The sequence below is a fragment of the Bos indicus x Bos taurus genome, chromosome 13 (genome assembly GCF_003369695.1).
Source record: "Bos indicus x Bos taurus breed Angus x Brahman F1 hybrid chromosome 13, Bos_hybrid_MaternalHap_v2.0, whole genome shotgun sequence".
NCBI classification, from domain to species: Eukaryota; Metazoa; Chordata; class Mammalia; order Artiodactyla; family Bovidae; genus Bos; species Bos indicus x Bos taurus.
This window is the reverse complement of record NC_040088.1, coordinates 38,218,780-38,246,128: the sequence shown is the minus strand read 5'-3', so window position 1 is coordinate 38,246,128 and position 27,349 is coordinate 38,218,780. Positions and strand designations below refer to the sequence as shown.

Below are 27,349 nucleotides of genomic sequence, written 5' to 3'. Positions count from 1 at the left end.
GTGGGGCAGCTCTGGCCCGTTACCAATGGTGACCCCAGCTCCGAGAAGCTCCAGTAAAGAAAAGCCTGCATGTTAAGGGCCATGTAATAAATCTCAAAACCCCTTGAAGGGAAGCAGGATGGACCATGTGGAATTTCCCCAGACCTGTCCTGGTTTTCAGATTTTCAACAATCCACATGTAGGGAATCTCTGTCACTTGGAAAAGTAATTCTTGGTAGCAGAGGAGCCTGGGATTAAGGAGTGGGAGCACCCTGTCCTGCTAAGAGTGGGAAAGGCCACAGGGGACACACACGACCCTGGTCAGGACCCACCGGCGACCGCCCCCGGAGTTCCTGCCACCCCCGGGGTCTCGTTAGGCGACAATCAGAACACGAACTCCGGCTGCTTGTACTGCAAGCGTGGCGAGAGCAGACTCAGACCCAACTACACGGGAGCAGTAATGACACACGACCTTTCAACTCAGACCTTGAGCAGCGAGCGGCCAGAGGCTGAGTTAGTCCCACAGCAGCGGAAGCACAGACGGCATCCCCGGGGGCACGAGGGGCGGGCGCGCGGGTGAGGAGGTCCAGCACGCGGACACCAGCCAAGGCCACGCCGGAGGCTTTTTAATACAGAAACTGCAGAAAGTTGAAGAGGTTCAGGAAAGCAAGGAACCAGCACCAAGCACTGCTTACCGCATACATCCTACTTTAAAAGCTTTTCTTTTATTTACCGGCACTGGAGACAGATTTGATGCCCATTGGTTTAAGGGAAAAAAGCTAGAAATACAGCCACGAGGCCTGTGTCTCCCAAGGAAAATAAAATGTGAGAATTTACCAGAAAATTCTAGACACTGAATTGAAAAAAAATAAAGGAGTTATGCATTCTGATCCTCACTGATCTTCAAAAACCCAAGTGATTTCCCAAGTGTGATTTAAATTTATGATAATTAAAATGTATTTCTATGCTTTGTACGGACTTTGCTGCTGCTGCTGCTAAGTTGCTTCAGTCGTGTCCGACTCTGCGCGACCCCATAGATGGCAGCCCACCAGGCTCCTCTGTCCCTGGGATTCTCCAGGCAAGAGTACTGGAGTGGGTTGCCATTTCCTTCTCCAATGCAGGAAAGTGAAAAGTGAAAGGGAAGTCGCTCAGTCGTGTCCGACTCTTATCGACCCCATGGACTGCAGCCCACCAGGCTCCTCCGTCCATGGGATTCTCCAGGCAAGAGTACTGGAGTGGGTGGCCACTGCCTTCTCCATGTATGGACTTTAGGGGGGATAAAAAAACATTCAAGTACCATCAGTATTCTTTCACACATGGTTTATCATCCCCAGTCCACAAGCAGGAGGAGGAGGACAATTGTTTAAAAGGATCCAGGTCAGGGAATGAACTCACAAAATCTTCAGTCCAGCTTCTACCTTCACACACCACAGCACGGGCCCCTGGACCCAGGTTTCATCACAATAACACAATAACGTGTTATGGGCTTGGGGGAAATTTAGCCAGAAAACAGGGGTGGGTTTAATTGAATATCCACATCACTGTGACCCAAAACCAGCTGAACTACAGATGGTGTCACCCCAGCTGCAGTGAAGGGAAACGGAGGTGGAAAGCTTTGGGGTCGAATTGTAGATTGTCAGGCTTTTTTTTTTTTTTCTCGTTTTTGGCTGTGTCAGCATGCAGGACTGTAGTTCCCCCCAATCAGGGATCAAACCTGCACCCACTGCCTCGGGAGCGTGGAGTTTTAGCCACTGGGCTGCCAGGAAAGTCCCTTTATTTTAAAAAAGAAAAACTTTTCAGCAGACCCCCAGCCCAGTCTGTCTCGAGCACACGGTACATAAAAGTGGGCCGGAGCCCCAGGTTAGTTCCGCAGCCCCTGCCCTGCTGCCCACACTCACGTCGGTGATGGTGTTGAGGGCGGTATCCGCCCCGATGCTGAAGTCGGAGCCGGGCACGTTGTTGGAGACGGTGGCGGGGACCATGACCATGGGGACACAGAACTCCTCGTGCTTCTGCCGGGCGGCCAACAGCTCCAGCAGCCCCAGGTAGGCCTGCGGGTGAGTGTGTGAGGTGGGGGGGTGGTTGGGTGGTGGGTGGCCATGCATTGCCATCTGGGCGTCGGCCCAGAGCGAGTGACTGTTTCAGGTTCTCCCGTTTTCTTTAAAGGAAACGTCAAGGTCATCGTGAGGCTGATATTAAAAATGAAGGTGGACAATCCAACAATCTGTAGTTAAAATATAATAATCTGGCCCCATAACTGCCCTCCTCTCTGAGTAACCAATGGGCTTCCAACTCACGAGAGAGGGTCACCGCCACAGACCCGGCAGATGTGAGGACTCACTGAGCAGACAGCCCAGCCACGGGGTCAGGGGCGCAAGTGGCCCCAAGTCCTGCATCGCCGGTGCTCAGTGGCAGCTGGGCCTGTGGCACCACGGCCCCCGGTCCCGACAAGGAGCAGACGGCAGGGTGCTCACAGGCGCTGACACAGGGTCCCCTCTCAAACGCGCAGCGCTGGCCAGCAGGTGAGCAGACATACCTCGAATCCACCGATGATCAAGAGCGCACTGATGCCATGGGTTCGCATCTGCGCCGCGATGTCCTCCAGGTACTTCCCAGGGAGGGTGCTGGGGAGGTTCAAGGGGGCGAGCTCAGGCAGGGCCCCCTCTGTGCCCCACCCTCTGAGGCCAAGCGGCATGACACTCAGGGGCAGGAGGCGCCCCGGGCCACGTGTCTGGGGGACAGCATGGCTGGGGAGCCACCCATGGTGGGCACAGCCAGGAGTCAGGTCTCAAAAGAGGGTCTTTTCAAAAGGAAATGGAAAGAAACTTTGCAGCTGCCTCACAGCTGGACCTCAGAAAATCCCACCTCCTGGGTTAGGGACATGGTGAACCATGGAAGCTATCACACGTTCACAGCGGTAATCGTCTGGATGGAAATGTCCGGTTTTCGAGTCACGTACAGACTACACACACCTCGTCTGGAGTAATCTCACTCAAAGTCACCTCCACACACACCTGCTCACCTTAACCCATTTCACCCTCTGTCCACACACGGCTGCAAGTGGAGGAGGCAAAGGATACTCAGCCGTTGAGAGAGCCCACCCAGCGCCCACCCCAACCTTTCCGCTGTGTCCCCTGGGCATCAAGGCTTCACAATTGGGATGGGCTCCCTAGGGGAAGCTGTAGAGAGGTTGTAGGGCTGGGTGTTCGGGACACACGAGTGCATGCGGAGTCGACTAGCATGCATCTAAGCATCGTGAGAAGGTGCTGCCAGCCACCCCTCCAGCCCCGCCGCCCCCAGAGCAGCCTCCGGGAGGGTGGGGCTCATGAAACAGAGTTACAGTTGGTCGAAGAGGCCCAGGAGGCAGCCAGGGGGCACTATCCCCTGCATGGAGCTCCGCCATCACACCACCATCCCCAAGGGTGCTGGGGGACAGGACCACAAGAGCTCTGGACACCTAGGTCAGCTCCGCGGAGCGCTGGTGGCAGGGTGCCCAGCTTCAGGGCAGGGCAGAAGCTGGGATGATTCCTTTGGACAACAGGCTACCACTCGTGCGGAATCCAACGCCCCTCTGAGCCCAGGTACCCACACTGTCCTTCCATATAACATGAGACACACAGTGATGGCTGCGCCCAGAGATGAGAGAGCAAACAGCCTCGTGTTAAATCAGCGCCTCGGCGCAAACACATCCGGGCCCCGCTGTAACCGCAACAGGAGCATCCACGGTTCAGAAACCTGCAGTTTTGTGCGGAGCCCCTCGGGTCCTCCCTTGGGTGGTGGTGACCTGGTGGCTGGGCTCCCTGGACGCTGAGCCACATCTAGCTCCTCTACAGGGCACAGTCACTGCAGCCCACGTGCCTGCGTCTGCACTGCCCCACACGGGATGAGGGCTTTCTGCCACCACCGGCTTGTTCCAACGAAGGAAACAAGGAACCAGCAGGGAGGCCCTCCCAGGCCCTCCGCTTGGTGTCCCTTTGAGGCCGCATCTCACCGCTCCCCACACCTGGCCTGGGTCTCTCCCAGAGTGTGGCCCAGACACGAGCTAGTGCCAATCCCTTCCCTCCCGGATCCCGGACGGGACATGAATGCCACACAGTTCCTCTCCCTGCAACGTGGCACCCTGCTCCCCGAGAGCAGGTCAGGATCAAGACGGGAGAATTACCGTTTTGTCCCAAGGATGGAGCCGCCTTGGCCCGTCCAGCCTCCAACGTCCCCCCAGCCAATTTCCTTTATCTAAGGTGCAAACACATAGAGAAACAGCTGAGGTGAACAAGTAAAGGGAAGGAGAAGGCTTTACAAACAGCTCAGAGTCTGCCCCTCTGACAGGCGGCATGTCTTTAAGGATTTGCCAAACATGAAGAAACAGCTTTCCCTGAGAGGCAGGAGGAGCCAGGGCCTGAGCTGGACCCCAAGGTCCCATAGTCAGGGGCACCAGCATCCCAAGCGCACCTCCCCACTATTTCGCGTGCATCTGCTCCCCTTCCCACCTAATGTCCCAGTTCCGGGATCCCAGAGACGCAGTACCCACCACCTCAGAAATCCAGAACCTGCCTTTCACCGAAGCTCTTCCCCGCGGGCGCCCCCAGGACTCACCTGGCCTTTGGCGAAGCCCTCGAAGCCGTCGTACACGGCAAACATCTTGTGTCCCTCAGAGATGCCCACGCGCACGGCAGCACGCACGGCCGCGTTCATGCCGGCCGCGGGCGCACCCACGTTCACGACGCCCACGTTGCAGTTGCTCTGCAAGTCAGGGGGCGGGGCAGGTCACTGGCTAGATGCAACCCCCCAAGCCCATGCGCAAGTGAGAGGCTGGCGCGGGGACTCGGGCCGCGAGGTCCGGCTGGGCGGGGGTGGGAGGGACGCACTGGAGGGGCGCAGGGTGGCCTCCACGAAGCAAGGACCAAGCCGGGCCGGAAGCAGGGGAGAGGACAGGGGGCAGGGTCTCCTACCTTTGGGATTTCGGAGTCCGGCAGCTTGATGGCCAGCCGCTTGTAGGTATTGAGGTTGTTCTCGAAGCTCCTGGAAGAAAAGGCTGGAGTCGGACCACAGGCTAGAGAGTAGGACAGAGCAGATGGGCTCTCCCGGGGAGAAGGGGCCTCAGACGATGCCTGCGCGGGGCGCGGGCGGCTGCGGTGCGGGCTTTCGATCTGGAAAGGAGCCCCAGGTGGTCCCAGAGTCTGGGATGGAGGCTGTGTGAGGGGGCTGAGGGGGCTGCGTCCAGAATGCAGCTAGTTTCTTTCCTGGAATGCTAGCAACCCACATGTCAGGCTCTCTGTCATCTCAGCTTCTGAACACCCCTCCACCTCAACAAAAAAACAAACACATTTCCCTCTAATTAGCCACCCAGACCATCCACCAGCAGAAGCAGTGCCTCCTGTCTCACTTCTGGCTTCTTATGTTGAGACAGAAGCAGCGCAACCTGGGCACACGCTGACAAACAGAGGCTTCAGGGAAACAGTTTTCAGAACAGTCACCTTCCTCGGAGTCGCACGGCATCCTTAAATCTCCTCTCATCCATCGCTTTTTGTACCTCCTGGGTCTGTAAGGAAGAAAGAACGTGTCAGGACTTAGTGTGTCCCCGGATCTGGGCCGGGGACACAGAACCAGCTGGGCCCTTCCATCCCGGGTTGGTTCAAATTGGACATTGCAGCCGGCAGCTGGGGTAAGCGAGCCCACACCACCCGACCGCCACACAGACTGCTTCGTAGAAAAGGACTAGAGGCACCGCAGGGTAAGTGGGTCCTGAGATCTCAGGGATCCTGCCCCCGAGAGCAAGGCCAGGAGGTGAGTCTCCCAGGCCAGGCTCCGAAGGATCCCCTTTGACTCTGGTGAGGAAAGAGCAAACAGAAACCACCTGACTCCCCGGGGACAGGGGCAGAGGGGCGGGGCTGGGGGCAGGCGGTCCTGGAGCCAGAGCACTTGGGGTCCAGCACCAACTCCCCCTTTCAGCCCCAGGATCCCAGGCGAGTCACCCCTCTCTCTGAACGTCAGTTTCCTCAGCTGTGCGGTAAGAAAAATGCCCCCTACTTCTGCTGTCGTCTGTAGTAATGACCACATGCCTGGCCCTTGGGAAGAGACCCAGCAAGCAGCAGCTGGTCAGGGAGGGGCCGGCTGTGGCCTTGCGACCGTCAGGCTGAGACACCATGACGCCCGGTCGTTGGAGGACAAGCCAGTGGTACCAGCCGCCTCTGTCTCCAAACAGAGAGAGCCTGGACAGAAGAAATGTGCTCACAGTAAACCACTGCACGTCGTTCCATGTTCTGTTCTTCTGAGCCACAGCCTCACACTCCACACACGACACGCGCACACACATGCATAACACGTGCACACGCTCATACACGCACACGACATGCACACTCATACACACACAGGCATGATGTGTACACAGACATGCACACAGATGACGTGCACACACACATGTGCACTCATACACACGCATGATGTGCACACTCATACATATGCATGACGTGTACACCGACACATGCACATACATTCCCACATGCACATGTGCACAGACATGACACATGCACACTCATACATAAAGGCATAGCACGTGTACACAGAAATATGCAGGACACATGTACACAGGCATGCACACATATACATGACACATGCACTCACACGTGCACACACGTGCACACTCATACACACGACAGGTGCACACTCATACACATGCATGACACACGCACGTTCATACACAGGCATGACATATGCACGCAGACACAAACGTGCACATCCTCATGTGCACACACATGGATGACGTGCACACTCATAAGCACACGTGACATGTGCACACTCAAACATGCATGACGCCTGCACACACACACATGCACACACAGACGCACATGAATGATACATGTACACACTCAGACACAGATGCACACACGTGCACACACACAGGATTCATTTACTGCCACAGGCTTTTGGAAAGTACGTTTCTAAGGTTTCTTTCAACAAGTCCCTTGACTTAATCACCGCTCTGTACACATAAAATCCACACACCTCAGAGCCACTGAGAAGATGAAATAAATCGATAGTCATGAAGAGACTTTGAAAAATAAATGGTAACAATTTCTAATGCAACTCCACGGCCGCCTCACCTAGTGGACAGTCCACCAGGAAATGGGCCTGAGGAGGTGCTGCACGTCAGGGTGTCACCTGAGACAGGCCCCCCACCTATGTCACATCACAGATGCGAGGGTCTCAGGGACAGGAGGGTGGGAGAGGCTGACCCTGGAGAGGCTAGACTGTCCCTCCTGCCCTGTGAAGATCCTGGTCCCTGCAGGGCTATCTCTGGCCTGGTAGGAAGCACACAGGCGCTCAGAGGATGCCCCCCATAGGATAGGCTAGACTCGCCATGGAGGCGGCTTGCTCGTGTCACAGGACCGAGACGGGAGCCAACACCCCCATTCTGCCGTCCACTCCCCGGGAATGGGGGCTCCTGGGGAAGGTCATTCACTCGTGCAGTGAACCCAGCCCGTGCCCGCACTCACCATCTGTACACACTCCATCAGCGGCAGCCGCACTGCCTGGTTCCCACTCAGTGACACCACGCAAGCCGGGGTCTCGGGAGTGGCCTGCAGGAGGGCCACCACGGCCTCCACCCCCATGCGGCTGGCCTGGAAACAACATCACGACGCTCAGAGCCGGCCCTCCGCCTGCCTGAAGCCCAGCTTGCTGTCCTAGGCAGAGGCCTGCCTGGTTCAGGCAAGACCAGCTGCATCCTCAGCTTCCCCCCAGCTTCTCCTGCCCCGAGTCTCTGTTAGTCACTCAGTCCTTCCTGCTTACTTCTAACCCCCCGCCAACAAAGAGCTCGAATCCAGTAAGAACCAGCCACTGGGGCTGGGGGTTCAGAGGCGTGCAAAGCAGGAAACAGAGACTGCACTCTGGGTCTCTGTGGTCCCTGGGTCCATTTCTAGAAACCTGCACACGAACACTGCCTGTCCACCTTCTGGGTGTTGTCCCCCATGTTTGGTGGGGTCTCCCAGTGGGTGGCTGGGGGCCAAGGAACCCCCTTGGTGAGCAGGTCTCCCAGGGACTTCAGGGAAAAGCCACCCAGCACTGTAGGCAGAGACGCCCTTCACTGATGGCTCCACCATGTCACCCAGTCTTTGGAGCAACCTGGTCCCTTTGCGATCCCAGAAGCTTTCCTTGCCTTGGGACATGCCTGGCCAGCTCCAGCCTCACTCACCAGAATCCTGTCAAAGGCTGATGGCGTCCCACCTCTCTGCACGTGTCCAAGGATGGTCACTCGCGTGTCGTAGCCCAGCTGCGTGACCACAAGCTGAGGGGAAACAGGACACGGCCGGGCATGTCATCTTGTCCAGCACAGGGGGCTAGGAATCGGGGAAGGGCTCTACCCGTATGCGTATCTACATGCAAGAATGTCCTAGCTTCTTAATTTTATTTCCTGAAAGAATGTTCAACAGCTTGCCAAAATCACTTTTAAAAAAAAAAAAAATGCTTTAACTGCAGGTAAAACCATTGTCTCTCCTACTTTGCCAGTGAACATAACTAAAACAGGTTTTTAAAGATACTATTTCTATAGCTTGTATTTAAAAGCATGGATACTTTATAAAAATATAAATTTTCCCATGAATCACCTTAAATTTGTAAGGCTGTATTTGAAAAGCACAACACAGTAACTCCAGGCATCCCCTATGGCCAGGGCCACGAGAACCAGCCGGGTGGCCAGGCCAGGTCCCGTGTCCCCAGTGGCCCTCATTTACTCTATGAAAACATCGGGGCTGGGGTGTGGGAATCCCATGGTCCCCCTCCGGCTCTCATCCTCCACAGTCAAATATCAACTTCAGTTAAGTGGGTAAGAAAATCTTTGCTCTGATCGTACTCATTATTTCTGTAAATACCAGCAGACAACTGTCACAGATCTCTTGATATTTTAATCACCAGGTGAACAGCTGGTCGGGGGCGCAGAAAAGGCGGAGATGCCAACTTGCAAAGCCACGCTGAGAACGTGTCTCCCCTGATGGGCAGTTTCCACCAGACCCCGTGGGCGTTTCCCCAGCACTGTGTCCAGAACCTGCCCAGTTACCTGGGTGACCGGGAGCCCAGTCAGTCCCTCCCAGGCTGGACAAGCCAGCACCAGACAAGCAGCCCTGCAGCCGGAGCATGGGGCCGGCCCCCCCACAGGGTGGAGGGGCGGTCACTAAGGCCAGCAGAGCACTTCTTCCATGAGCAAGGCTCAGCTGATGCTCCAGCAGGAGAGAGGATGACTGTGCTGACCCCCCCGGCTCCTGGAACCTTCTAACCCTGCCCAATCTCATGTCCTCTGTCTCAGGAGAGCCTGGGGCCTTCAGGAATATTCCTGACAGTATTCCAGAGGCATGGGCTCCCTAGAAGTCAGGAGCTGTGAGATCCTCATGCCAGTGAAGCCACGGTCGTCATGAAACTATTTTCAACCATCAAGAAGAACAGGAATACTTACCTAACAGCACCCCACTCCAAACCTCACCTCGCCCAAGTGTTGGAACAGCCCACTGTCAGGCAGGCACGGCGTGGAGCATACTCACCTCCTTGATCTGCTCCGAGGTGATGGGCTTGTTCTGGGTGTCGATGGCCCCTTCGGCCACAATGATGATGTTCAACCTTTTCTTCCGGGCACGGTTCTAGGAGATGGAAGAAGAAACCCTCAGATGCCTAAACCACTCTGAACGGGGGCCTCTGCCCAACTGACTGGGCTGTCTCCAGGGACACGCGGTCACCCGGTTTCATCAGCAGCACTTCCTAAGGACACGAGCAGGTCCAGGCGCCCGGGGTGAGAAGGTGGGACAGGCCGGCAGACGCAGGAGATCAAAAGCCTCCACTGCCTCTGACCCGGACCCCCAGACAGTGGTGAGCCCTGAGGCTGGGCTCCCGGGTCTCTCCTGCAGACAAGGCCTGCTGGCTCCCCCAGAGGACAGCTTTCTGCCATCTCCCTGGGAACCGGGCCCCAGCCTGGCCTTCATGAAGCAGAGAACCGCCCATGTCCCCAGGCCAGAAGCAAGGGACAGTGAACTCATGGCTTACTTCCGTGCTCACGGTCACCCCGGGACCTGTGCGGCTGACTTCAGCCTCAAAGGGGTGATTCCTCCCAGTTCCATGTGCATGCGTGCCAAATTGCTCAGTCATATCCAACTCTGCGGCCCCATGGACTGTAGCCTGCCAGGCTCCTCTGTCCATGGGATTCTCCAGGCAAGAATCCTGGAGTGTGTACCTTATCCCTCCTCCAGGGCATCTTCCCAACCAATGCTATAATTCAAGAGCCAGTGCAGACTTTAGAGTATTACAAAAAATGTATCTTAGGATTATAGTCTTCCCTTCTCCAGGGGATCTTCCCGACCTAGGGATCAACTTCCCAGCCAAGGGACGGCTTTACCAAGTCTCTTATACAGGTTTTTGAGTCAAAGCGTCTTACATTAGTTGCTGGGAATCTGCTCTTGGAAACCATCACCTTGAAGGTGACGGCCATGCCTCATGGATCGTGGGTCCTGGCTGCATGCATGTGCTTGCTGAATATGATAACTGGCCTCTGCCATAGGTTTCCATTTTTTGCCTACAGAACAGTGATGAGATGGTCATGAAAATAAGAGAAAGTCCACACACTGGGGTGGGATTTCTGTCCTGAAAGCCCCTCTTGTTTTCTGCGAGGCCTCACAGATGAAATCTGCCTGACACCAGTGACCCACAGTGTGAGACGAGCACAGTCCACAGAGAAAAGAAAGGAAAGGCCTGAGCCAAACCCACAGCGAGGCGAGCGCTGGGAGGGGGACGCCCTCTGGGGAACAAGCTGTCAGGGCCTGGCCTGCTGAGAGCTGGGGGGCTCGGGGAGGAGTCGACTCCCAGGCCTCCCGCCTCTTTTCCGAGAGGACAGCGGCACTGTGTTCCTTAGACCCTGCTCTTACGTGGCCTCCTCCAGGGATGGCTGAGCGCCCGCTTTGCACAAGTGGCTCAAAAGCTCAGCAGCTTCTTGCAGTGGGAGGTGGACGGACGGGACGCCCCCAGGTCACAGCCACAAGCCTGAAGCCACTCTGAGCAGAGAGCCTCCACAGGCTAAAAGCTCCTTGACATGGAACATGCCCACGGCCACCACACGGCAGGCCAGGCAGCGTGACCAGAGGCCGGCAGCCACAGGGGGCAGAAAGCGAGTTACCTCTGAGAGCTTGATGCACATGTTTTCCTGCCAGCCTTCCTCAGGTGGGGACTCGGGAAGGAAGACCCAGTCGGCCCCACAAGCCAGAGCGCTCACCAGGGCCAGGTACCTGCAGGCAGAGAGCGAGGGTTTCACGAGGCGTTGGGGCTGGGTGCCCTCGCCCAGGACAGCCCCACAGACGAGACATGCCCCTCCTGGGATGCTTGAGCAGGGGTATGGGGATCCCTGGGGACCTCCCACCCCGACTGCGTCCGTGTGTCCATACCCGCAGTGTCTCCCCATCACCTCCAGGACGAAGGTCCGCTGGTGGCTGGAGAGAGACAGAGGAGCGTCCACTTAGCATGGCCGGGCAGACGGCAGGGCCCCAGCTATCCCCCTCAGACGACCCACTCTGCACACAAGCAAACACTATGGGGAGTGTGTTTCAGGCTCTTCTGAGCGAAGGGGCTGCAGCAGTGAACGCCTCTGGTTGTGTTCTTGTGCCAGGCACGCTCACACCACCAGGACATGCGTGTATGGTCTTCCCAGGATGAGGGTTCCACTGGGCAGAGTCAAGCTTCTCCAGCCAGAATCATAGGCTGGATGTCCCCGCATCAGTTCAGGAGACGAGAGCGAAGGAGTCAGGTCTGTGCCCGGGACCATGGCCTTTCCACAAACAGGAAACTAACTGCCACCAGTAACCCTGGGAACCCAAATGGGGGCTGAGGTTTGTCTCCAGCCACGGTTCCCCGGGCGTGGCCCTGAGACGGTGGCAAGGGCTCGTCCACGAAGGAGGCACGTGTTCCACTGTCTCACTCACTTGACTTTCGTGAAGGTGCTTTGGAAGCCTGAGGGAGCCAGGGAGGGCGTGATGGGAAAGGTTCAGCCCTGAGCCTACAACCCGGGACGTGGGGTCACTCCTCATCCATCGGCGGGAACCCCAGGTGAGGAGGGCGCAGGGCGGGGCCTTGCTCAGCTCTGACCAGGGCCGTGCAAACCTGGGGCTCTACGGTCTGCCACTCCTGCAGGGGAGCTTTGTGCAGGACTTGACGTAATGATGACTAATTTTTTTCGTTTTTCTAAATTCTGTGCAATAAACATTTTCTTTGACAATCAGAAAGCAGTGACTCTTAAAAATTGAAAATAAAGAGTAAACGAGGACAACCACTGATTGCACCAATACAAAATTGTTTCTAATATCAAGCGACAAGGCTTGTGGAACTTTCCAGAGCTGGCTCTGAGGTCTACACAGCCCCCTCCTGCTGGTCCCTGCGTCCCCACCTCTGGGCGGTCGTCATGATGGCGTCCACCACCTCGATGATGCGGTGTAGGGCCGAGTCCGTGCCGATGGTCATGTCCGTGCCGCAGAAGTCATTGTCGATGGAGCCCACCATTCCCACCACGTTGAGGTGCCCGTGCTTCTGTACCTGCTCCGTGCTGATCTTGCCTGTGTGGGGACAAGCCGCACGCCCGGGATGACGTGGGGGAGCGCGTGCTCCTACATGCATCTCCTACCCACAGCGTCACGACCACGGGACCTAACCCTGCATGCTGACGGACGTAAGAGCCAGACGGAGGTGGAGGCGAGGACACAGAGGGGAGCAGTCACCCGACGCCCAGACAGGAGCACCAACCCAGGAACAGAAGCTGGAGGAGGGAAGGAGCGCACAGAGACGGCGGGGAAAGATGTGACTTCTGTCTGACAGCGGCCTGGCTCTGACTGTGGCGGGTCACCACTCCAGAAGCCTGTCCTCCAGGATGTGGTACAACTGGTACCCTGACTCCTGACAGGCCTGTGGGGCCCTATTATTTCACAGATGTACTTGGCGCTCTCAGGAAAGACCACCAGGGTTGGTAGAGCTACTTAAATGGACCACAAAGGTCAAGGCAGGGGCAGCGATGCTCCCCCCACCCAAGGCACCACCGTGCCCACCTGCCTCACACCAGACGTGGTGCAGAAGCATCACGAGGCCCCTGGTGCTGGCGTGAGAGCCACCCTCCATTCCCCAGACAGACTTCACGGAACGTGTGGGTCGTCTAGCGTGAGAGCCACCCTCCGTTCCCCAGACTTCACAGAACGTGTGAGTCGTCTGGCATGAGAGCCACCCTCCGTTCCCCAGACTTCACGGAACATGTGGGTCATCTGGCGTGAGAGCCACCCTCCATTCCCCTGACTTCACGGAACGTGTGGGTCGTTGCTCTAGTTCAAGCTTACGCCTTTCACAAGGTTGCTATTAATATTACTTCAGTTTGCTTCCACTGGTCATATTTTACATTAAATTGGAATTATATAAAACACATTTAAAAGATAAAAATCACAGGATATATAGGATTCTTAAAAATCCTTTCCTACACAGCTTTGGAGGTGATAAAGGACCAAGTCTCGTACCAGTGGCTGGAGGGACCCCAGGGGAGCTGGCAGGGGCAGCCGCAGGTGTCTGAGGGCTGGTGTGAGCGGGGCCACTCTCGTGGCCAGGTGGCTTCACCGTGAGCCCCTGACCCTCCTCTGTAAAGCGGGAATCGGCACAGAAGCTCCAGATGGTTATCCTGAGCGGGCACAAAACCACCAGGGTCAAAGTGGAGCCGTGCCTGGCACGTAGGATGTTGGAATAAATGTTATTCTTATAATCACTTTTGTTATTGTCTGAGCCACAAATCTGAGTCCTGCGGTGGCAGCTTTGAGGTCTGCAGCACCGCCAGCAACAAGCACGTGCAGACAGTTCATGGGGCAGGATGTCAGCAGTGGGAGCGCTGATGGGGAGGGGTGGGCGGCAGAGACGCACCGTCGCGGGCCAGCTCCTCCAGCAGCCCGCTCCACTCCGTCTGGAAGATGTGGGCCCCGGTGAGACTGCCGTCCCCGCCGATCACACACAGGCTGGTGATGCCCAGCTGAACCAAGTTACATGCGGCCTTCAGGCGGCCTTCCCGAGTACGGAAGTCCTGGCAGCGGGCACTGCCAATGATGGTCCCTCCCTGGAAGAGAAAACAACCTGTTTATCTGTCTCCTCCCAACTGTACAGACCCCTGAACACGTGCGTGCTGGGTATAAACACAGGACTTGGTGTAGATTTCCCACCTTTCATCTTTTCAGTTGATCAACCGTGGAAGTTTGGAGTCTTTCCATTTTTAGCTCCGAACTGGAATTAAATGGCTAAAGATGGAGGACCACTCCCACGGGGGACAGAGTGAGGCAGGGAAACAAGGATGCAGCCATGAGCTAAACGCACGGAGCAGAGAGAAGTCCACAAGAAGATGACGGCCATCCCGTGGGGGGCGGGGGGGACCCTGCATACTCTCTGAGCCTAAGGTGGGCCAGGGCCAGTCACAAGCCATGGCCAGAGAAACCCCGTGTCCAGCAGCCCTAGGTAACAAGGCTCCCCTTCTTAGTTGGGCTCACCACAAGTGCCAGAGAGATAGAAATCTGAGTTCTGGCCATTCCCCACAGGAGCAACCAAAAAATTACTGCTTAGGGACACTTAATATCCACAAAGAAGGACTGCTGGGCTCTAAGTAACACCTGCCCTCAAAAAATCCAGGGGTAACTGATCAAAAATAATTAAAAACAGGGCAAACTGTCAAGAAAAAAATATCAGCTACATACAGTTCCCAATGTTAAAGCACATGAGGAATGGCTCGATATGGGAAATTATCAGAGATGAGAAGATCAAAACGACAATGAGGTATCACCTCAGAGAAATGGAAAAGGACACTATTAAAAATCCGCAGAAGTACACTGTCGGATAAGAACAGCGGACCCTTCAATGATGCTGGTGGATGTAGCTGGTAACAGCAATATGGAAGTGCATTTAGAAGGCATTAATATAAACAAACAGAGCTGCCCTGTGATCTGGCTGTCCCACTCTTAAGAGCATATGAGGAAAAAACCAGACTTGGAGAAAACCATACACCCAGACAGGCACAGCAGCAGCTTTACAACAGCGAAGACAGGGAAGTAAACAAACTTCCATGAACGGATGAGGAGATAAAAACAAGTGATACATGTACACAACGGAACATGACTCAGCCATGAAAAAGAGCGAAAGCATGCCATCTGCAGGAGCACGTGCAATCTCAGGATCATCGTACTAAGTGAAGTGAGAATCAGAAAGACAAAACTCCAAGGTACCACGACCAAGTGGACTCTAAAACGGTGACAAATGAACTCCTTCAGAAAGCAGAACCAGCCTCACAGACGTATGGTTATCAAGAAGGAAAGGTGGTGGGCAGGGAGAAACTAGCAGGTGAATGTTATTTGATAAATAATGGTGTGTATGTATTAATCAAAAAAACCCAACTGTATAGTGCAGGAACCCTATAAAACACTCAGCAATAACTGATATAGGAAGAGAACCAGAAAAACATATATATATATATAAAACTAAGTACAAGTGAATCAAGTGGCTGTACATCTGAAAAAACCACACCACATGGTAAATCACCTATATACTCCCATTCAAACAAACAGTAAAAGAAGAAATAAATGCTGGCTCTGTCCCCCTCAGGCCTTGGTGACCCAGGCTGGGGTCACACCCCTGGAGTCCAAACACTTGGGTCCCCAGGCTGGACCGTCCTGGGCTGAGGGAGCGGGACAACATGCTGGCCCACAAGCCCTCCCCAGTGGACCCTCTGCATGAGCTGCAGAGTCCAGGCCTCCTGCCCCCACAGGAAGGGGTGGGCTCAGGGTTGCAGGAGCTCTGGACAGTCCCCTGGGCTCCATGGCTCTGCTGGTGGGGTTCCCACCTCCAGCCTCCTTCTTGAGGGCCCCCCCGCAACCCACAGATGACAGCACCCTCTCCAGACTGCTGTTGCAGGAATGGGGAGGTTTTCAGGGGACAAAAGGTAAGGGGGAGAAGTGAGGAGACACAGCCTTGGCTGTTTCCTCTGACACATTCAACTCTAAACTGACCGGGTCAGCTTCCTGAGAAACCAGAGTTGGGCATGGAGAAATGCTGCTGCCTTGTGGCCCTTTTTGTAACAACACCTTGAAAATAGGCCCTGCTGCTGGGGCTGCTGCTAAGTCACTTCAGTCGTGTCCGACCCCGTGAGACCCCATAGATGGCAGCCCACCAGGCTCCCCCGTCCCTGGTATTCTCAAGGCAAGAACACTGGAGTGGGTTGCCATTTCCTTCTCTAATGCATAAAAGTGAAAAGTGAAAGTGAAGTTGCTCAGTCGTGTCCGACTCTTGGTGACCCCATGGACTGCAGCCCACCAGGCTCCTCTGCCCATGGGATTCTCCAGGCAAGAGTAGTGGAGTGGGGTGCCATTGCCTTCTCTGGAAAATAGGCCCTGCTGGGCTCTTAATGTTCTAGAGGCCTTGGGGCTGGAAAGGACACCTGCCCTCAACAAATGCCCTGGGTAAATTATCAGAAAAGATTTCACAACAGGGCTGGTTTTCAAGAAGCCAATGTCAAGAGGTAAACTGTGCTCACACAAATAAAAAGAGCATGGTAAGATTCCACCCCCCTCAGTTATCAACACAGAAATGCAACTGAAAACCACAATGAGGATTCACCTCACATCTGTCAGAAGGGCCATCACTAAAAAGATCTACAGAGAACAAATGCTGCAGAGGGCCTGGGGGAACGGAGAATCCACCTCCACTCTTCGTGGGGTGTAAACACGTGCAGCCTTTATGAGAACAGCATGTAGGTTCCTTAAGAAAACCTACAGGAGCCAGTAATCCCAGCCCTGGGCTTAGATACAAGAAATTGCCATGCAAAATGACACGTGCACCCTGTCTTCAGGGCAGCACTCTTTACAAGAGCCAAGACACTGAATCCACCAACAGGTCCAGCAACGGAAAAATGAAGTCTAAGTGCAACCTCTGCACCATAGAGTACGCTTAGTCATATAAATGAGGAAAATGCCATTAGCAGAAGCAAGAATCAACTGAGGGATGAGTACATGTACATATGTCCATGTGAGCTGATGTAACCCAGAGCAGGACAAGCATCCTGTCTTTTACAGGGGAAATGAATAAATCCACGCAAGAGCACTAACTTACACAGAAAGACAGCATTAGAAAACAGACTTATGGTTATTAATAAAAACCTAGGTGCAGGGATAAACTAGGAGGTTAAGATTCACACATACACATACTATGTATCAAATAGATGATCAAAGACGACCTACTGCAGAGCACAGGGAACTGTACTAAACACAATACAACCTACATGGGAAAAGAACCCCATAGAGAACAGACACAGGTCTGCTGCTGCTGCCGCTGCTGCTAAGGCGCTTCAGTCGTGTCCGACTCCGTGCAACCCCATAGACGGCAGGCCACCAGGCTCTACCATCCCTGGGATTCTCCAGGCAAGAACACTGGATTGAGTTGCCACTGCCTTCTCCAATGCATGAAAGTGAAAAGTGAAAGCTAAGTCACTCAGTCGCGTCCGACTCTTAGCGACCCCATGGACTGCAGCCCACCAGGCTCCTCCATCCATGGGATTCTCCAGGCAAGAGTACTAGACACAGGTCTATCTATGATTACTAAATGAAGGTCCTGTACCACCTAAAACCAACACTGCATTGGAAATCAACCCTACTCTAACAGAATATAAAAATGAAGATACTGCCACCTGGTAACAACAACTTCAAAACCCGTGCAGATGGGCTCTTAGTGAGGCCTGAGGGGCTTGCCCAGTCCCCATCTCTCAGAGAGAGAGATGCTTCATCCAAATTATTTCACCTGATTAATGACTGTCATAACTTTATTGCTACTTCTGCCTCGGGTATTCCTTTGGAAAAGGTGCATGGATTTATTACATATTCTAATGTACTATTGATGATAAGATAAAGTCAAGCATGTATCTGCTGATACTTTTTAAGTTGACCTGTCTTTATACTTAGAAATGTCTGTTAATAGTAGGCTTCCCTGATGGCTCAGATAGTGAAGAATCTGCCTGCAAAGCAGGAGATCCACGTTGGATCCCTGGGTCGGGAAGATCCCCTGGAGAAGCAAATGGCAAGCCACTCAGTATTCTTGCCTTTAGAATTCCATGGACAGAGGAACCTGGCAGGCTACGGTCCATGGGCTTGCAAACAGTCAGACACCACTGAGTTACTTTTACCTCAAGGGGCTGTTAGTTAAAAAAATACCACCTGCCCTCCACAAATGTCCTGGGGGTAGTCACCGAAATAGAATTCACACAGGGCAAACCTTCAAGACGCCAACCACAAGAGGTAAGGGCCACTCACACTGTTTAAAAAAAAATCACAAGAAAAGATTTCAACATCGTTTAAAATTTTTGAGAAACGCACATCAAAATTACAACAAGGCATCACCTCACACGGGTCAGAATGGCCATTGGCAAAAAGCCTGCCAAGAAGAGCTGCTGCAGAAGGTGTGGAGGAAACAGAGCCCATCTACGAGGAAGCTGGGAACCTACACTGGGAAGCGCCAAAGGGCGGACAGTGTGCAGGTCCTTAAACGTTACAAACAGGATGAGATGCGAGGATCCCTTAACGCTGCATGCGATAATTAACTTGGAATAGATGAAAGATCTAAATGTAAGGATCCGATAAGAAGTCTTGAGAAAAATACAGGCAGCACACACTTTGAAATTTATGGCAGCAAGTTCTTTATGGATCCACAACTCAGAATCATGAAAATAAAACAAAAATCAACATACAGGACCTAATTACCCTTCAAAGAGTTTGCACAGGAAGGAAACCATAAAAAAGACAACCATCAAACTGGGAAAAAAAATATTTGCAAAAGGATATTACCCCCAAAGAATTTGTCTCCAGCACATACAAACAGTTGATGCAACTCAGTAACAACAAAAACAATATGCAAAGACAAATGGACCAAAGATCTAAAGGGACATTTCTGCCAAGAAGGCACACAGATGGCCATAAAGGTGGGGACAAGACGGTCAGCATCACTGATTATTCGAGAAATGCAAGTCAAAAGTCCAATGAGGTATCACTTTACACCTGTCAGAACGGCTATCACAAAAAATCTGCAAAAGAGGGTGTGGATTAGGGAAACCCTTCTACACTGCTGGTGGGAAGGTAAATCAGTGCCTGTACTGCGGGGACCGCAGGGAAGGTCTTTAGAAAGCTGAGCACCGAAGTCCTTTGTGATCCAGCTTTCCCAGGCTGGGGCGAGATCCAGACCAAGGCACCTGGGCCCCAGTGATCATGGCAGCACTATGTACGACAGCCAAGTAAGGGAAGCAACCTAAGTGCCGACGGACAGACGAACAGACACACGAGATGGGGTACAGATACAGAATGCAATGTACTCAGCCCCAAGGAAGAGATGAAATATTGCCACGCCCAGCCACGAGAAAGGAAGTAGAGCTGATCACACTAAGTGAAGTCACAGAGACAGGGAAAGTCATACGCCGTGTACACTCCCGGTTACATCAAAACTCAGACACAAGTGACTTCTTCACAAAACAGAAGCAGCCTCACAGACTTACAAAAGCAACCTATGGCTGCTAAAAGGAAAAGGTGCTGGCCAGGAAGAAGTTAGGTTGAGATCATTTTATAAATACTAGTGTGTTTATGTTAGTCAGCAAAAACCGACTGATCAGTACAAGTAACCCTACTCAACAGTCTGTAATAACAGACATGGGAAGAGACCCAGAATAACACGTACATAACTATGTACAAGTGAATCAAGTTACTGTACACCTTAAAAAACAAGCCATACAACATTATAGATCACCTATATACCGCTATTCAGAACAAACATTAACATGAAAAAAGGAAAAAAAAGAGAAACGCAGGCTCTGCCCCCTCAGGCCTTGGTGACCCGGGCTGGGGTCACACCCCTGGAGCCCGAGCACTTAGGTCCCCAGGCTGGACCGTCCTGGGCTGAGGGAGCGGGACGACATGACAACATGCTGGCCCACAAGCCCTCCCCAGTGGACATTCTGCACGAGCTGCAGTCTCAGATGTGGGGGCGGTCCCTCCTGCAGAGTCCAGGCCTCCTGCCCCCACAGGAAGGGGCGGCCTCAGGGCTGCAGGTGCTCTGGACAGTCCCCTGGGCTCCATGGCTCTGCTGGTGGGATTCCCACCTCCAGCCTCCTTCCTGAGGGCCCCCCCAACCCGCGGATGACAGCACCCTCCCCAGACTGCTGTTGCAGGAATGGGGAGGTGTTCAGGGGACAAAGGGTAAGGGAGAGAAGTCAGGAGACACAGCCTTGGGTGTTTCCTCTGACATATTCACTCTTAAGGGACGACCAGGAACAGGAGTTTCCCTAAGGTCAGCTTCCTGAGAAACCAGCGTTGGGCGTGGAGAAATGCTGCCGCCTTGTGACCGCTGTTTGTAACAACACCTTGAAAATAGGCACTGCTGGGGTCTCCATGTTCAAGAATCATCGAGGCTGGAAATGAGACCTGTGTTCAATATATCTCCTGGAGAAAATCATCAGAAAAGATCACAACAGGGCTGACTTCCAATAAGCCAATGCTGCTGCTGCTGCTGATACGTCGCTTCAGTCATGTCCGACTCTGTGCAACGCCATAGATGGCAGCCCACCAGGCTCCCCTGTCCCTGGGATTCTCCAGGCAAGAACACTGGAGTGGGTTGCCATTTCCTTCTCCTGGAGAAGGAGAAGGAAGCCAATGATACTCACCAAATAAAAAGAGCATGGTAAGATACTCTACATCCGCAAATGGAAACTACAATGAGGTGCCATTCACACCTTTCAGGACTGCGGGCACCAAAGAGATCTACAGAGAATAAGTGCTGCAGAGGGCCTGGGGGATGGGGGTCTGTCTACACTCTCGGTGGGGTGTAAGCGGGTGCAGCCACTGTGGAGAGCATTGTGGACGTTCCTGAAGAAATGAAAAACAGAGTTCCTGTGGGATAGGGCAATCCCACACCTAGGCGTATTTGGGGAAAAGACATTAATTCACAAAGAGACACACGCCAGATTTTCATTGCAGCAACCTAAATGTCCATCTACAGAAGAATGGATAAAGATGTGGTACATATATACAATGGAATATAGTCAGCCATAAGCTGCAATGAAATAATGTGATCTGCAGACAAGTGGATGGACCTAGAGATTGTATTACAGAGTGAGGTAAGAAAGAGAAAAACAAATACAGTATTGCTTATACAAGGAATCTAGAAAAATGATACAGATGAACTTATTTGCAAGGCAGAAATAGGACAAGGTGTGGTGAACAAACTTATGATTACGGTGAGGGAGGGGGAGATGAACTGGGAGACTGGGATTGACACATATACGATACTGATACCATGTTTAAAGTAACTATTGAGAACCTACTGTATAACACAGAGAACTCTACTCAGTGCTCTTGGTGACCTGAATGGGAAGGAAACCCCAAAGAGAAGGGGTCCGTGTATACATACTATAACTGATTCACTTTGCACAGCAGAAGCACAACACTGTAGAACAACTGTGTGCCAATAAAAATTCTAAAAAACTCAAGACACAGATTAATATTAACACAAACATTTCAAAAGATCAAACCGCAAGTAAAACACTTGCCATGAAGCCCATTCTTTCCACATAATCTCTTTATTTCTTAAAAGACTTGGAGCCTTCACTGAGCTGCATTGTTCCTGGAATTTATTGGGCGTGACATATTCGGGCAGGCTTCTTTACAATTCCGTGTAAGAGCTGTTTCGCCTGCAGTCGGAATTACCTCATCGTTGCACATGCCAAAGAAGTCAGCCCTGAGTCAGGGGAGATGCTGTGTCCCCACTAAAGCCACAGCCCTCAGAGGCTGCTGGTCAGGGGCCTTCCCAGGCCACGGTCACTGATGCCAAATGGCACCCCAAACCCAACAGGCAAAGAGATGCACCACTAAACACGCAGCACCAACAAACCAAAACTGTCTCAACACTGATCTGCTCTTAAAAAAAAAAAAAAGATCCCCCACAAGTACCACTCGCCATCAAACACAACTTGTTCTTGCAAGAATAATTCCTCAGTGTGCAAAGCTTTTGTCAAAAAAAAATTAAATGGAAAATTAAGAACATATTCTTTCCATGATGCCAGGCAGCACATTCACCTGTTTTAAGTGCTCCTGGAACACAAGCAGGAGAGGTTTCAGACCAGAGGGAACTCAGAGAACCGAGCGGGACGAGCGCAGCACGTACCACTTGCAGGATGCTGGAGACGCTCTCCCAGTCGGCTTCCACAATGTTGCTGCCACCGTCCACCATGCCCTGGTAGCCCTGAGGAGGAAAGGACGGCGTTAAGGCCAGGTTCAACTGAGTTGACACATTAACCGATCCATGAGTGATGTAAAACAGAAACGCCAGCGACAATGGAGCCGAGTCTCTAGGGGCCCGGAGCTCAGGAGACAGCGTGACCTGAGTTACAGGGGTGATGCTAATGCCCTTCCCAGGTGCAGAACTGTGAGACGGCCCCTCAAATGCCCTTCCCAGGTGCAGAACTGTGAGACGGCCCCTCAAATGCTCTTCCCAGGTGCAGAACTGTGAGACGGCCCCTCAAATGCTCTTCCCAGGTGCAGAACTGTGAGAGAGCCCCTCAAATGTCATCTCCAGTAACGAGGATGCTGCCCAGACTAATCCAGGCTGCTAATGCTCTTCCCAGGTGCAGAACTGTGAGAGGGCCCCTCAAATGTCATCTCCAGTAACGAGGATGCTGCCCAGACTAATCCAGGCTGCTACAGAGACAGGGCATTCTGCCTGCTGTCCACTGGCTCCCGAGACATTGAAAAGGGACGGAATGACCCCAACACCATTGATGATTCCACACACACTTGCTGAGAACAGTGGTGTTGACCACACGGAGTACAGGAACACATCCACTCGGTAACCCGGGAGGGCCTCCAGCCGCCGGATAACCCGCAACTCTCCAGGCACGGGAACAGGGTCTGAAGGCACAGCTGATGCCACCCACCCCCATCCGCCTCACCTTGGGGCTGGTGCCAGCTCATGACCCCGAGGGAGGTCGCAAGCAGGTCTGGACAGCCATGAACGTTTGGCCGGAAGACCAGAGACAGTGACTTTTCAACTCTAAATGCAGCCCATTTTCCCCACAGAATATATAAGATCAACAACGACAGAAATGTTCACGTGCACCTCTGTCTACGTGACTCACTTTCCAGGGCATTTTACCCCTGAAAAGGAAAAGGTATTGGCTGTTTAGAAAAGTTTATAATAATTATTGTTGTGGATTTCTATCCCCTGGAGAAAGAATGGCAACCCACTCCAGTATCTGTGCTTGGAGAATTCCATGGACAGAGGAGCCTGTGGGCCACAGTCCATGGGGTCGCAAAGAGTCGGACACGACTGAGCGACTAACACTTTCATTTCATCATAGACAGTATAATTACACACATTATATATAGCACATTATACATCAATATTGTACATAAATACACATACACCTGCACGTATGTGTCTAGTCTAGGGTTACACACATGACGATGCTCCCTCGGCCTCAGGACAGGCTGGCTCAGGGGTACCCACAGCCCTGCCTTCACACTGAAGAAGTGGCATTTCCTCCAGACACATCTCGGGCCAACTCCAAGGATCACTTTTATCTTTTTGTCCCCATCTCCCTTCTTTCTTTCTGGAAACCACAGAGGGTGTACATTTTTAGCCTGCTCCATTGAAAGCCCTGAGCCCAGGGCGGCTGTCACCCTGGAAGGCGAGGGTGATAAGCCTGAGTGTGATGTGATCCAGGCCTTCTCAAGGAGAGGGAGTGCTTATCAGAGGTGCTATTTCAGTTGTGTCCTGGTATGTCAGCTACCTGAGGCAGGTGCTGTCCTGCAGGGCACCCTGCTGCTCCAAGAGCGGATGAAAAACCAGGCCCTCTTCCCTTCCAAGGGACTCCAGGGAGCTTGTTTCCACAGAATATGAAAAACAGAGGACAGACAGGCAGCTAGCAGATGGTGGATAGATCACAGGCGGCAGGTGATGGGCGAGCTAGGTAGGAGGTAATTGATAGGTGATAGATGGGAAAGGTCGGTAAAAGGCTATGGTTTGGTTTTTCTAGTAGTCATGTATGGATGTGAGAGCTGGACCACAAAGAAGGCTGAGCACTGAAGAACTGATGCTTTCTAACTGTGGTGCTGGAGAAGACTCTTGAGAGTCCCCTGGACTGCAAGGAGATCTAACCAGTCAATCCTAAAGGAAATCAGTCCTGAATATTCATTGGAAGGACTGATGCTAAAGCTGAAGCTCCAACACTTTGGTAATGTGCTGCTGAAAACTACCCTGTTGGGAGTTGATGATTTCTGAGAATTTAAATACAGATTTAATTTTTTAAAAAATCTGCAAATCCTTCTGCTCCTAGAGTAAGAACATGGAAAACCATTCTACAGACCATAACACTCATTCTGAGACGTAAAATGTTCTCCAGAAAGAGTCTGGTTATTTTGTGCAGCCTAGATACACACAAGAAAGAAAGTGACTAAGGAATAGGGGATGAGCTTGCAAGTGTTGCTCTCCAACCCTCTCACTGCGCCCATGGGCTGGGCCGTAGGAAGTGACTCACCCTGTTAACTGCAAACTTGTTAGGCCCGTGGAACATCTGAAGAAGAACTACCTACTGCGGTTTTAAATTGTCTTTTGCTAACATGGAAGATGTTACTGAGACAGGAGGACTAGTTTTACACAGATGTTACTCTAATTTATCAGTTCTGATGAGCTTCTTCAAGTCTCCTTACAACGTTGAATACTTATTCCAACGTAGCCAGAGCCCAAAATATTTTCTACAATTCTCTTTTGGAATCTGCCTTTCCGAGCCAGTTCTATGACTCACACAAGAAAAACAAACTGTAAAACCTTTGAAGCTCGCTTAGTTTTGGACCAAAAGTAACACCATCTCGTTGGTGCTGGTCATAAGATGACCCAGGAGACCCTCAGCTGTCTGATCCAGTCCCACACCAATCACGTCCGAGGCTCTGAAGCCACCTTAACTCACTGTCAGATCAGTTTGAACAAAACAGGCACAGTCTGCAGGAGATGGTCCTACACATAGGAGTATTTTTAAGCATCTGTTAAATCTGTTCTAATAGTGTAAGAGCTGGTCACCTGGGTGGTTTTCTCTTAAAAGAAATCTCACGAGTGCTGTTTAAAGACCCGGAGCGAAATTCCAGTCTTGGGCTACGACAAAGTTGGCTTTTAAAAAAGTTATTTTTTGGTCATGCCTGTATGCTTGCCAGATTTTGGTTCTCTGACCAGGGCTTGAACCTGTGCCCCCTGCAGTGGAAGGGCAGAGTCCTAACCACTGGACTGCTAAGGAAGTCCCTAAAAGTGTATTTTTAATTTATCTTATTTTCTTGAAGGTATAATTTCTTTGGTGTGGGGATGGTATCACTTGTGTTTGCATAAGCCCAGACTCAAATTTTAGATATTTACTATCTAGAGTCTTTTGTGTATTGATTGCACCTTAATAAAACTTAAAAAAAAAAAGAAAAGCTATTTGCAATAAGTATACAAATTGAAGACAAAGATGAAGGTGAAGGAAAGTTACTGGTATTTTAACTCTACCTGGTGGCAACTTGGCCTTCATTTTTCTGACTACTCTTAAAGAGAAGATGTCTAATAGTCCCTTCTATTTGTCAGTCACTCAGTTCAGTTGCTCAGTCATGTCCGACTCTTTGCGACCCCATAAATCACAGCACGCCAGGTCTCCCTGTCCATCACCAACTCCCAGAGTTCACCCAAACTCATGTCCATAGAGTCGGTGATGCCTTCCCACCATCCTCTGTCCTCCCCTTCTCCTCCTGCCCCCAATCCCTCCCAGCATCAGAGTCTTTTCCAATGAGTCAACTCTTCGCATGAAGTGGCCAAAGTACTGGAGTTTCAGCTTTAGCATCATTCCTTCCAAAGAAATCCCAGGGCTGATCGCCTTCAGAATGGACTGGTTGGATGTCCTTGCAGTCCAAGGGACTCTCAAGAGTCTTGTTAACACCACAGTTCAAAAGCATCAATTCTTCAGCGCTCAGCTTTCTTCACAGTCCAACTCTCACATCCATACATGACCACAGGAAAAACCATAGCCTTAACTAGACGGACCCTTTGTTGGCAAACTAATATCTCTGCTTTTCAATATGCTATCTAGGTTGGTCATAACTTTCCTCCCAAGGAGTAAGTGTCTTTTAATTTCATGGCTGCAGTCACCATCTGCAGTGATTTTGGAGCCCAAAAAAATAAAGTCTGACACTGTTTCCACTGTTTCCCCATCTATTTCCCATGAAGTGATGTAGTCCACTGAATTAGCTGATTTCTTTTATACATAAGATTTGAGACCAATTCTGCACTGAAGCCAGGTAAGATGCTCTGTTCCGTTCAGGCTAGGCTGCTTCTTTTCTAAAAGAAAAGTGTTGCGTGGGTCCTCATGTCTTCTCAACTTGGCAGTGCTTTTCCTAAATCCTAGATTCTTTGGGGAGCAACACAGTTTGAATGGCAAGCCTTTCAAGGACCAGAGGAAACAACTGCTAAAAAGCTTACCGGGCTTCAAAGTATTTCCTAGATACTGTAACCACCTACATTCAGAGGCTTCTCCAGGGGTCCCGAGCAAACACCCACGTTTGTTTCCCACAGAATGAAGCTTTCCCAAGTCAGTTCGTCGTTAATAAAGCTTTTCGTGTATAGCATTTGAAAGCCAGCACACAGGTCGGCTCTGAACTGCTCAAGAGCCATCAAGTCCATGGTGCTGGACCAGCTGTGGGTGCCAAAGAGGTGGGCAGGGACAGCTCTCCACGCGGACGGCTTTAGAGGTACAGGAACGACGGTTCTATTCATCCACAGGAGAGTCAGTGCCGAACCTGAGACCACACACGCCCCACACCCAGGCCCGGGGCCTGAGAGGCCCCACCAGGTCCTAAAGGCACGGACACTCCAGTCCAGAGGACCAGCCATCACTCCTGCTTGCTGACTTCATGGCTTCAGGGAAAACGCCCTTGGCTTTGTCCTCGGTGAGATGTGATCAACTCCAAAATTCTCAGCAGCTTGGAACGCGACAGTCACGGCACAGCCCTGCACTTTGTGCTTTTGAAACCCGATAATAAACCAACGTGATTTATTGAGCCCTCTGGCTCAATATTAGATTTCTAAGCCAAAGCTCGTAATACACAGTTCCTGGTAAACCAAAAGTCATGGCAGGATGAAGCCAGCCCTCTTATCTCAGTGACTTCCATGCTTAATTAGTGATATCAGTGGGTGGGGCGGAAGCAGCGGGAGACATGATCATTTTTGCAACTTGAGCACTAAAATGAGAGCTAGCCCTCGGTGGTCCGAGGCCGCGGGAGCGATGCCAACAGCGCTCAAG

General features: G+C 52.2%; 1 protein-coding gene across 1 annotated transcript in view; it reads right to left on the bottom strand.

Annotated features, from left to right (window-relative positions):
- PFKP (phosphofructokinase, platelet) overlaps positions 1-27,349 on the bottom strand; it is a 53,059-nt gene that overhangs the window by 10,266 nt on the left and 15,444 nt on the right. The window contains exons 3-16 of the mRNA XM_027559477.1: positions 22,198-22,275; positions 13,891-14,080; positions 12,389-12,554; positions 11,394-11,438; positions 11,129-11,237; positions 9,510-9,605; positions 8,171-8,263; positions 7,473-7,598; positions 5,454-5,518; positions 4,929-4,998; positions 4,573-4,719; positions 4,142-4,212; positions 2,516-2,603; positions 1,878-2,030 (exon numbers count right to left, since the gene is read on the bottom strand). Coding sequence (XP_027415278.1) covers positions 1,878-2,030; positions 2,516-2,603; positions 4,142-4,212; positions 4,573-4,719; positions 4,929-4,998; positions 5,454-5,518; positions 7,473-7,598; positions 8,171-8,263; positions 9,510-9,605; positions 11,129-11,237; positions 11,394-11,438; positions 12,389-12,554; positions 13,891-14,080; positions 22,198-22,275 — 1,497 coding nt within the window. The remainder of the gene's footprint in view (positions 1-1,877; positions 2,031-2,515; positions 2,604-4,141; positions 4,213-4,572; positions 4,720-4,928; positions 4,999-5,453; positions 5,519-7,472; positions 7,599-8,170; positions 8,264-9,509; positions 9,606-11,128; positions 11,238-11,393; positions 11,439-12,388; positions 12,555-13,890; positions 14,081-22,197; positions 22,276-27,349) is intronic.